We start from the raw sequence: 11,837 nt of genomic DNA on the forward strand, positions 1-11,837 counted from the left end.
GATAAAGATAAAAACATAATCTAATAAATCTCACCACAATAAGATTAACCAATTCAAACTAAAGATAATTCAATGGATAAATCTAATTAATCAAATTCTAGTAAATTCAAGTACTAATGTGACATGATTTATCAATTACCCCTAATAATTTTGATATTTGATTTGTGACATGATGGAAAGGATTTAGATAAGTATTAAATGTACTAGGAGGGTTTGGAAATAATCTAGAAAGATTGAATATACTCATAATGAACAACTTAAATTGAGAAAATCAATCTCTAGAATGCAATTTTTTTAGGGCACCTTATTGTAAATTAATTGGTTGGCTAATTAATTCTTATAGAAATTCAACAAACAAGGCCATGAAGCTAAGGATATCATTCTAGACTATAGTTATTCAATCGACTAAGAGAAAGGTTCATCTTTTCTATTGAATAATTGAATATTCTATTAAAAAAGAAAATTTAATCTTTTTAATCCTTTAAATTTATACTATGAATTGAAAAACATCTTTTTTGATATTTTCCAAGAATGAATATTATGAATTTTTAAAATATAAAATGTTACAACATGTTTATAAGATTAAAATTGAAAATTAAAAAATATTTTCTAAAACTAAAGGAGCCATGGGTTTTTTATTCTTTACTAAAAAATTAATTATTTAATAAAATTAAAAAAATTTTAAAAATATTTTCTGTAACAAAAAATATTTAATTATTTTCTTGAATAATTAAATAGATGGAGTTTGAATAATTGGTGACCATGCAATCAATGTGTAATTAATTAGAGATTTAATTCTTGAAAACTTGAGTTTTAACATGAGCTTCGAAAGAGTCTAAAAAATGTTAGAATTAACCGATATCCTTGGACAATATTTGTTATTTTTAAAAGATTTTATGTACATCCTCAGAATATATGTCGAGCGGTTGGATGAGTAATATGTTGGTGTCAATCCAGTAAATTATAAATTTGATTCTTGTCTTATACGATGACTAAAGTCTCAATCTGCAATTTATCTTCTCTAATATAATTAAAGGCATAAATACTGAGAACTGCACAAAGAACCTTTTAAGTTTAAAGCTTGATATAGGCCTAAACTTAATATCTACTAATTACTTTTATACGGCTTTGTTATGTTGCCCACTGTCAGGCAACATAGCATTTGCCCGACAGTGAGGGGGGCATGGGCCCCATGCACGTGGGGCCCATGTGCAGGCACAGACCTCACGTGCATGGGGCTCACACCCCACTCATTGTCGGGCGGGCAAATGCTATGTTGCCCGATAGTGAGCAAAGTAGCAAAGGCCTACTTTTATATTATAAAAACATTAGTAGTGTTTGTTTCCCTCCACTTAAATAACAAAACTTCGAGCCAAACAATGACAAACCGGCAGAAGTATATATAAATTGACGGAGAGAACATGCGACGTAATCTTTTCTGTTGTTTAATGGGAGGAGAGGACACATGGAAGATGACGAATTGCAAGCACATGAAAGAGACTCTAAAATCAATCAGACTCGAGGTCAAAGCGAAGCAGAGCGGTGAAGACGACGCCGACGAAGATAATGATGGAGGAGGAGATGCTGCATTTCACAGCGAAGATCGTATTGGCGGTGGTTTTAGGCGGAGCGCTGGCGCTGCTTGCAATGGTGTATAACGTGCTGTTGTTGAAGCCGTCGAGGCTGAGAGCGAAACTTCGCCGCCAAGGCGTCCGAGGCCCGTCGCCTTCCTTCCTCTACGGGAACATTCCAGAAATGAAGAGAATCCAATTCCAGGTTCAATCCAATCCGATCGCAATCGCAGGAGATCGCGAATCTCGAGGTGGCGCCGTAGTTCATCACTGGCCTCCCGCCGTCTTCCCCGACATCGAGCAGTGGAGAAACGAATACGGTACTCTCTCTCTCTCTCTCTCTCTTTCTCTCCAACTGATAAACATGGCCGAAGTTACTGGAGAATTAGGGAGGAACTTGTATTAGATAAATCCTAAGTCTTATATCTTGAAATTGAGTGATTGGATAAAATTCAATTTGATTGTGAATAGAGAAAGAGATATATATTGGAGACTCAATCTAATTAGAGTTGTTGTCTATAAGTTGGCACCTCTGGTTCACTTGTTGATTGACCACATCAGTAATATGGGAAATGATGTAGTCATATTCCTGTGGTGTGTTCAAAGTGATCGCAACTAGATAAATGGAGTCTCAAAAGAGTGTGTGACCAATTATCTGAAATAGTTAGGATTAAGATGATTTCTAGTTTTATTCATGTAAAAATTGTGTTGGAAGGGTTCGTAGTTTTTTTTGGTGCAAATTACTATTTGGTCGATTATTCCGTTGAAAAAGGCTCGTGGATGTAGGCATTGAGGTCAAACTATGTCAAATTTTCTGTATTTTTTTTTTCTTTTGATTTTTTTTGCGTGATTGTGTGTGATGCGATACAAACAACTTGATTGATCAACTTTATGAAATTTAGATTTACTTATTGGGGGGTGAAATGTTGATGCCAGGGCCAATTTTCACATATTCTACTGGAAACATACAAATACTGTGCATAACAGATCCAGAGATGGCAAAGGAAGTGAGCCTCTGCACCTCTCTGAGCCTGGGCAAACCTTCCTATCTATCCAAGGAAAGGGGGGCTCTGTTAGGAGAAGGAATTTTATCATCAAGTGGACGGTACTGGTCTTATCAGAGGCATATCATTGCTCCAGAATTCTACTTTGACAAGGTTAAGGTAAGCAATCCAAACTCTGTACCATTGATTGATGTTTTTACTCTTTTTTGGTGGGCTCCTATCAGTTTTCCTAGTGTTGAAGCATGTTTTGTAGCCACAAATAGAAAGAAAGCGACCTATATTCACTTTCTCTCTTTAGTCCTAATTGCTATATCACTTCTTCTCTGAAATGCTCCAGTGATCCTCCATCATAGCAGGAAATCAGCATGGTTACTAAGTCACCCCCCAAATCTGGACACATTTTTTACTGAATTTAGTTTTGTTGTCTTACAAAAATTCATCTATGAACAAGCTTTTTCCGAATTCTACTTGGTGTGGATGTAGGCACTACAAGTTGTTGCATTTTCCAATAGTACATGCACGAATAAAAGATTATATCACAGAAAGAATCACATGAACTTGAATATTAGTTTACCATCTATTTGGTTCTACAATAACTTACTGAAAGACTTATTTAAAAAAAAAAAATCCTGTCTAGAAAAAAGTCGAATGCTAACTTTTTCCCAGTAAAGGTTAGTGTAAAATTTAAATATCAGATGAGAAAAAAAATTCCAAACAGTTCACATTCAGAGCACCGAGACAGATTTGCTGAGGCATGAAAGAAACAAGGCTTGCAATAACAAATTAATCAACAAGATGTCTCCATAAGTGAAGTCAAGTATTAAACTATTGCATCAAAATACCTACCAACTTACATGAAAGGAAATCCTTCGCATCACCTAGCCCCAAAAAAAAAAAGAAAACATTTGCATCACTAGTTTACAAGATTCTGATTCTAGAACGTGTATTTTTTAGCAAAGGGTCATGCCAAAAGTGTATATCTTGCTCTATAAGTGGAAGGATCTTCATAGACCAAGCTTCACAAGAAAGTATAAGTAAGCTAATAGATATCTTTTCTTCTTTACCCTTGAACTAAGTAGACATGAGCAAGGATAGTCCCATTGGCACTCAGTTTCACTGAAGATAAAATGAACACACATGATTACAAGTACCTTCTCAACAACAAATAAGTCCATGAGTTATCCAAATTAGATAACCTCACAAGAGAATCCTGAGAAACTAAAATTGTTAATTGTCCTCTGTACATCAGTAGCAACAGCTGACACTGAAATGTTAGAGTTAGTTTCGTCTAAGCAAATGGATACTACTTTTATTGTGTACATACTTCAGTAATTTGGCTTTTAAATAAGAAACAAAAAGAACTAGTTTGTGGGCCTTGCTCAGCTCCATAATAACTAATCCAAGTTTTATTGAAGGGTATGGTGAGCCTAATGGTGGACTCAACAACTGTGATGCTTAAATCTTGGGAGAGTAAAATTGTATCAGGGGGAGGAAATGCTGAAATCAAAGTTGATGACGACATGAGGATTTTGTCTGCAGATATAATCTCAAAAGCTTGTTTTGGAAGCAACTACTCTCAGGGAGAGAGAATATTCTTAAAGCTCCGAGCCATTCAAAAGACCATGTCCAAGGGACACATCGGGGTCCCTGGATCGCGGTACGGTGACTAATCCCATTTGCTTCTATAACAACTGACCATACCAACTCGAAGAATCATTGGACAAACCTTTTACCCTATTATTAACTTTCCATAAGTGGTTTTGAAACAACGTTTGGAAACAACTTATATCAGATTAATGAAGACATTAGCTCTAAAACATCTTCTTCCAGTAATTATACATGCGAGTCATTCATCTAATGCTCTGCACAGTTTTATGGTCCTTTTGATTCAAAAGTTTTGAATGTCTTAGGTTTCTACCAACCAAAAATAATAGGAAGATGTGGAGATTGGAGAGAGAGATTTACTCAATGATATCAAAGATGGTTAGAATACGCAGTGAGGCCAAAGGTGAGAAAGACCTTCTACAAATGATACTGGATGCTGCCAAGCGTCATGAAGACAACTCTAGCCTGTGGTCTAGAATTAATTCAGACAAGTTTATAGTGGACAACTGCAAGAATATATACTTTGCTGGCCATGAGACCACAGCCATCTCAGCATCATGGTGCTTGATGTTACTGGCTGCATATCCAGAGTGGCAAGATCGAGTTCGTTCAGAGGTGCTTCAGATCTGTGGGGAGAAACTTCCTGACGCTGATATGCTTCCAAGCATGAAAACTGTAAGTTGCTATAAGGTGATAGATATATACTGTCACTAAATATTGGTCCATTTCATATGGTAACTTTGATCTATCTTGGCAGCTAACAATGGTGATTCAAGAGACGTTGCGCCTTTATCCACCTGCAGCATATTTAGCACGAGAAGCCTTTCAAGATATCGATTTTAAAGGCTTCCAAATTCCAAAAGGCACGACCGTCCAAATCCCAGTGGCTGTTCTGCATCATCATCCAGAGGTATGGGGACCGGACGTGCACCAGTTCAGGCCAGAAAGATTTGCAAATGGAACTCTTGGTGCTTCAAAAATTCCACACACTTTTATGCCATTTGGAGTTGGGCCCCGCACCTGTTTAGGGCAACACTTTGCCATCTCAGAATTGAAGGTAATTTTATCTCTTATTCTATCAAGGTTCAGCTTCACTCTCTCCCCGGCATATCAACACTCCCCTGCGTTCAGCTTAGTTATAGAGCCTAAAGAAGGAGTTATCCTGCATGTAAAGAGAGTCTGACTGTTTCTCCCTCCTTTGTAACAGCATGGTTCTTGGTTGTCATATAAATCTATTCCCTGAGTTTTCCAAACTTAAGCACTTTTTATTTTTATATCATGTATCCGTTAGAAAAATGTATGAACACGGCATTTTCTGCTAATTAGTCAAAAAGACTTGCAATAATATTATATTTAGCAAGGGAATAAGAAAGCAAATAAGGTTTAGAAGAGTCTTATAAATGCAGTAGATCGATCATGCGATAATATATCTTGTTGGGTAAATCGTAGACACACCTCCTCTTATAGCTTGACCCATTTGTGTAGACACCTCTTGTACTTAAAAAAATTGGCCCTCGGGTCTGGACGCCTATGTGCTTTCAATTCTTAGCATACACATCCAGATTCTCTCTATTAATTTTAGGAGTTGATGCTGTCTATTATAAGTCAAAGCGATCTTGTTTTACATCACATAACATTAATTAAATTATTTAAATCAAAACTAAATTTAAATAAAAAAAAAAATGAAAATAGTACTCATCGACTAGAACCCGTGAGTTCCAACCAATGGAGAACTCATGATGTCGGCAGGCAACCCGCCTGAGATGGTGATGGAAGAAGAAGACCAAGACGAAGACGATGATCTGTTGTTGGTCCAACAAATAAAGAATCTATTGCAGTTATCACTCAGATGGAACAAACCCACCCAGATCAAACCTAGATCGGTTTGTTCCATATGGGTTGGGTTCATTCTAGAATAAACCCAGATGGCTTCTTAGAGCAAACCCAGCTCCAAAAGCCATCTGGGTTCATTCCAAATCTAAAAGTTCTTTGGAATGAATCAATTTTTGAAGCTTCGATCCTTCTTCTTCTTCCCTTTGGAATTGGTCGGTTGTGGGCATCCACCAGTGAGTTGTCTGTCAGTTGGACGGATTCTAGCTAGGGATTTTTTTTTTTTAATTTAATTGTAGTTTTTGATTTAAGTAATTTAATTAATCTTATGTAACTTAAAATAACATTAGTTTACTTTATGATAGATAGTGTCAACTTTTAAAATAAATCATGACTGATGATAGTATCATAAATTATGTGTCGCATTCTTATTGAAAAAGATATTAAACAAAGAAAATAATAACACATAATCTCTTTAGACTCTTTCAATAAAAAAATATCACATAATTACTAATATAATCACCAATTACGACTTTAAACATTATTCACTTAAAATTGATAAAGATAGTATGAAAGCACCAAGACTTTTATTGTCTACACAAAAAAATCAAACCACGTGAGATGTCTATACATACAATGTATCCTATCTCTTTCACTATTCAACAGTGAATGGCATTTTTATCACAATTGCAATTATGTGAATTGAAAATTACTTAGGAAAATATGTTGGGAAAAACAGGTGGTACCGCATGCTTTGAAAGTGCTCTCGCTAGAAAATGCAAAAAATAACCTAAAATTAATATAGTCTCTTGTGGATAAGAGTTTTTGTTGAAAAATCACCCCCTTGCCCGCCCTACTGTTCATGTGCATGTCATTCTTGAAAATCAATGCAATTACATATTATGACTAGAGACATGAACGTAATTATGGTCATGATGATTGTAGTTAGTGACTTGTGTACGATAGAAAGTGTCATTGAAAATCTTGGAGGGTATATTTGGAAATACCACATTGACCCCATCAAAAGTGAAAAAATTGTGAGAATGACATGGATAGGAAAATGACTTCCCACTTATGTTTTGGAAGGATTGTTTACGGAGATATTTATTATAGATACGGTATGAAAAGGGTTTTAGTTTGAGTAAATCATAAAGTCGTTTACTTTATAATTTATGTCTTTGATATTCGTCTTTAAAGTATAAAATTGCACAATAAAACATTGATTGATTTTGTAATGAATGGTTAAGATGTATATCTAACTGATGAATTAACAGTACATCAATCCTTCAAAAGAAGAAATATTTTTTTTGCGATTAAAATTATTAGAAGATTATGTTAACTCGTAAGGTCAAGGACTATTTGATCAGGAGTCGGGTAGGGTTCTAAATATCTTAATTCATTTTTTCAATCAAGGTTGACATAAAGAGGATGGTATTCACCATTCCCGTTCTGTTCTAATACTTTCTATATATATATCATATTTATATTATCTATTATATTAAATATTAAAAATAGGAAAATATTACCTATTTTATATATTTTTCTATATAAATATTATATATTCTATTAATTAAGTAAATAAGAGATTATGAAATATTGTTAATAAGGTGAATTTCAAAATATTCTTTTCTATTTTAAAAATTATTTATACTGTTATGATAATTTAAATTTTTTAACCAAAAAAAAAAATTAGTTCAATGTTTCCTTACTCAACCCGACCCGACCTGACCTGACCTGAGGCGGGTAGGGTATGACCCAGCCTCGGTTACGATCAACTTGTACTAATTTTCTTAATTCTTATGGTACAAAGAGGAATTGAGAAAAGACCAATTCAGTTGAATCATACTAGATGTACATCATTTTTATACATTTTGAGCTATATAAAGGGATATTATGATCAAAATGTTTCACGCGTCTCATGAGAGATATTTTTGTCATTAATATATCTTTATGTAGTTTAAAATATACACAAAGATATATCAATAATATTATTCGATTTTAAAATTATATATGGAGAATTAGTTGGATGATGATGAAGATGAAGATGAAGAAGAAGCCCTCGATCCCTATCTCATCACCCGCCTGCCTGCCTGCCTGCCTTGGAGTTGGCGCGCTGCAGGGAGAAGTCTCGTGATGGTGTTGGTGTGATATAAGAGCCATATTTGAAATTGAAAGTAATGCCGCGATGGGGGGACGTGCATTAAGTGATTCCCGGCCAAAATGTTAACAAACATATATGCAACTATATTTATTTATAGTGCTCATATATATATATATATATATATAAGAGAATAGTAGGGTTTAAAGTGTGGACACGTCGAGTTCTTGGTAAAAGTGGAGTGGATAAGGATGTTACGTAACAAAGGCATTGCAAGAGATTGGATGAACAAAAAAAAATGTCTTCTAGGTCTTAAAATGTCGACGCGTGTTTATTTTTATATTTTTAAAAATAAAAAAATTAAAATAATAAAAAATTGTGTTAATTATTTTCATCACAAACATGTTCAAAATTTCAAAAGGTAAAAAATGCTACAGACAAAAAGAATGCATTTTCAATTATTTCAAAACAGACACTCAAAATATAAAATTAAAAATGAATTCAAAACTCAAAATTGAAAACTGAAACACAAAAAGAACAACCTCTCGATTTTCGGTTGGAACATTTAAATTGACTGAACCGACCGAACTTTAAAACGATGTTGTTTTGATATTTATTTTCTTTGATTTTGTATTTTTCATCTATTACTTCAATTTTTATTTTTTTTTGTTTAATCAGTTCGGTTCGATTTATATGATTTGGGTTTAATTTTTCGATTATCGATTAGTTCGATTTTTCAAGTTAATTAGTTGATTCGATTATGTTAATTAGTCTACATTATTCTTATGATCGAGTTTATTAATAAATAGGTTACAATTTTTCGTTATTAGCTTATTGTGCAAGAAATAAGATCGACTCTTTCCCTCATTCATTTAGGAAGTGAGACATTATAGGAGCGAATGCACTGATCTCGCCACAATGTAATATTAAATTTATACTTAATATTATAACAAACATTCAAAACGTAACAGTAAGAGATAAAGATGAATGTTGCCTGACACAAACATGCAGGGAATGGGTGAAGAGGAAGGGGGAGAAGGAGAGTGAGCTCTCTTGCCAGGGCTCACGCCCCTTTCTAAGTTTGCTAACATCGGATAAATATTATATTATTAGACACGAGAACATAACATTTCACCAATAAAAGAATATAATGACATCCCATAATAGGCCAAAACTCAAATTTCTTCGCATAATAAAATATTTGATTTCTCTCTTCTATATAAATTTTAAATCTCCACCTACATATAGTGTCCAACATTTCATTGTCTAATAATTGCCACTTAATTCATATTGTAACCCAACCAAAGATATAAGCTGTGACAAATCACATGACCCACATCAATTGCTAAAAAAACAAAGTTGATTGAATATTTAATTGATCTAATTGAAGTAGACCTAAATGCCACCATCATAATAAACAATTATTACATTCTATTTCTACATACACACACACACACATATAATATAATATTGTAGCCATTTATGATGAAAGGAGCTTTGGAAACGCAATCTCCAACCCAAAATTCTAGAAAATATATTATTAGATAAATATTAAATATCATTTGCACATCAAGTTGTGTTATCATAAGAGTATCAAGTTACTAATAATATCTCAGCCCCCCCCCCCCCCCCCCCCCCCCCCCCCCCCCCCCCCCATGGATCCCACCCTTAAAATGACATATTCCAAATTAACTAATAAGTGTGTCTCTCTATGGCTATCATGCACCCTTTATTTCTTATTTCAATGAAATAATTTATTTTGAATATAATTATTATCAAAGTTCTTAATTGTTATAGAATGTGTGGTTCGAGTCATAATTATTATCGAATAAATGAATTTATCCCCCTAGGCCCATCAATTTGCACGATGGTAGTGGCCTTGCACTGTAATAAAAGTTTACTTTTTAAATAACATTTATTAAAATGAGTAAGATAAAGTTATATCAAAATAAGGTTAGAATATTTTTCAGACCAAGATATGAAATGGTCAATATAAGATTGAGAAGTATTCCAATATTTTTATCAAACTATTTGTTAAAATGTTTTAGAATGTATTAGAGAACACATGCATTATTTTTTTCTTATCTATAAGGATCAAGATAAATTTATCTAGAGAAAAGAAAAAATAAATTTATCTAAAAAAATATAAATAAGAAGTCACGTGACTTCTTTTTCAAAGATCGTCAAATAAGTTTAACAAACGCATTGAAAAGAACAAAAATCTAAAATATTTTCATATCTTATCTTTTTTTATTTATATCTTAGTTAATAAATAATATTTTAATAAATTTTCGTGTTAAAAAAGATTCAGTGTGATTTAAATTGTGTCATTAATTAAGTTATTTTGGTGTTGGAGTCTTTTAAGTAAAAGATACAAACTTAATATTCGCCATTATAGGGCTTATTTTATGATAATTTGACTTTTGCACTTCATGACTATCTATAAGTTCCATGTACAAAAAGAAAAGAATTCTATTCTTAATACTCTATAAAATACAATCTTAAATAACATTATCAATTTCTAAATTTAAATACAATATGCGCCGACATATTTAACATAACTAAACTCGATTCGAATTCATAATTTCAAATCTAACATGTACCAATTATTAAGATACACCAAATATTTAAGTTATTTTAGTAAATAAGATAATGTCATTCATGATTTATGGACAATTAAAACTTACAAAAACTTAAAATCTCAATCTCATTAATACTATTACTTTATCACTAAAAGAATATTCTGGTTGCAGCACTACATTTAATGGTGCAATTAAGCACAAATTCCACCATGTAGGAGAAAATTTGGTGATGCCCACTAAAGGCAAATCATGGCCATAAGTTCAAGCTCTCACCAGGCAGTAAGATAGTAGGAAGGTTGCCTGGGCATATTAAAATCTGTCAAACACATTGAAACCAACAGCTACTATAAATATATTATACATGTAAAGTGGAGACAAGCTGTCACATTAAGCAAATTGTCAAAATGCTGATGACTTCAACATTAAAAAATAAAAATGAAAACAATCAAATTAGATCTCATAGGAATGCAAATGGAAACCACCAACAGCTATGTGACATATCATTCTATTGTGGCTCCTTCAGATGTCCACTCAAAGCCAATGACTACAACAACATGCAACAAGTCAGCACCCACTGGCTGAAATAAAATAAATTTGGGACAGAATCAATTATAAAAAATAAGAGAAAAAAAAAGTATAATTGAATCATGAATCAACAAGAATATCTTGCATTTTGACAGCAAATATATCTCCTTCAGATCTTAAGCAAATCCATCATGATGTTTCATCTCAGTGATGATGAACTTCCAGGGAAAAGGAAAGGGAAAATGATCCACCACTTAACACAGGGATAAGCATCTTTATTAATTATTACCTCTGAAATTGAATTTGAAATAGAAACCTCAAAAAGGAAGCAGGGGATCATCTATTACCAAAAGAGAAAAGGATAGCCTTCTCAGTAACATCCACTAATAACTAACTAACTAACTACCATTGTAGTACAGATACAACCACAAAGCCAACAGAACTGTCACAAGTTGCCGCTAAATGCTAATAATAGGAAACAAGATGGACCAGTTTGATTCTATCAACAAACTCTATCCATGTCACCTTTTCATAGTGATATCACGATACAGTTCTAACACTCTGTGCTCAACACAATATTCTGTGTCTGTTTTATGTCCTCAATTCACAACCATTTGCAGCT

The 11,837-nt window shown here is 33.4% G+C and overlaps 1 protein-coding gene across 1 annotated transcript; it reads left to right on the forward strand.

The window, feature by feature from the left end:
- Nucleotides 1–1,451: 1,451 nt before the first annotated feature.
- LOC127814096 (cytochrome P450 714C2-like) lies at nt 1,452–5,438 on the forward strand. The gene is made up of 5 exons (XM_052355359.1): nt 1,452–1,891; nt 2,508–2,734; nt 3,991–4,232; nt 4,486–4,855; nt 4,938–5,438. The coding sequence occupies exons 1-5, from the start codon at nt 1,567–1,569 to the stop codon at nt 5,361–5,363; spliced, it is 1,590 nt and encodes a 529-aa protein (XP_052211319.1). The 5' UTR covers nt 1,452–1,566; the 3' UTR covers nt 5,364–5,438.
- Nucleotides 5,439–11,837: the final 6,399 nt, after the last annotated feature.

The sequence above is a fragment of the Diospyros lotus genome, chromosome 12 (assembly GCF_014633365.1).
Source record: "Diospyros lotus cultivar Yz01 chromosome 12, ASM1463336v1, whole genome shotgun sequence".
Taxonomy (NCBI): domain Eukaryota; kingdom Viridiplantae; phylum Streptophyta; class Magnoliopsida; order Ericales; family Ebenaceae; genus Diospyros; species Diospyros lotus.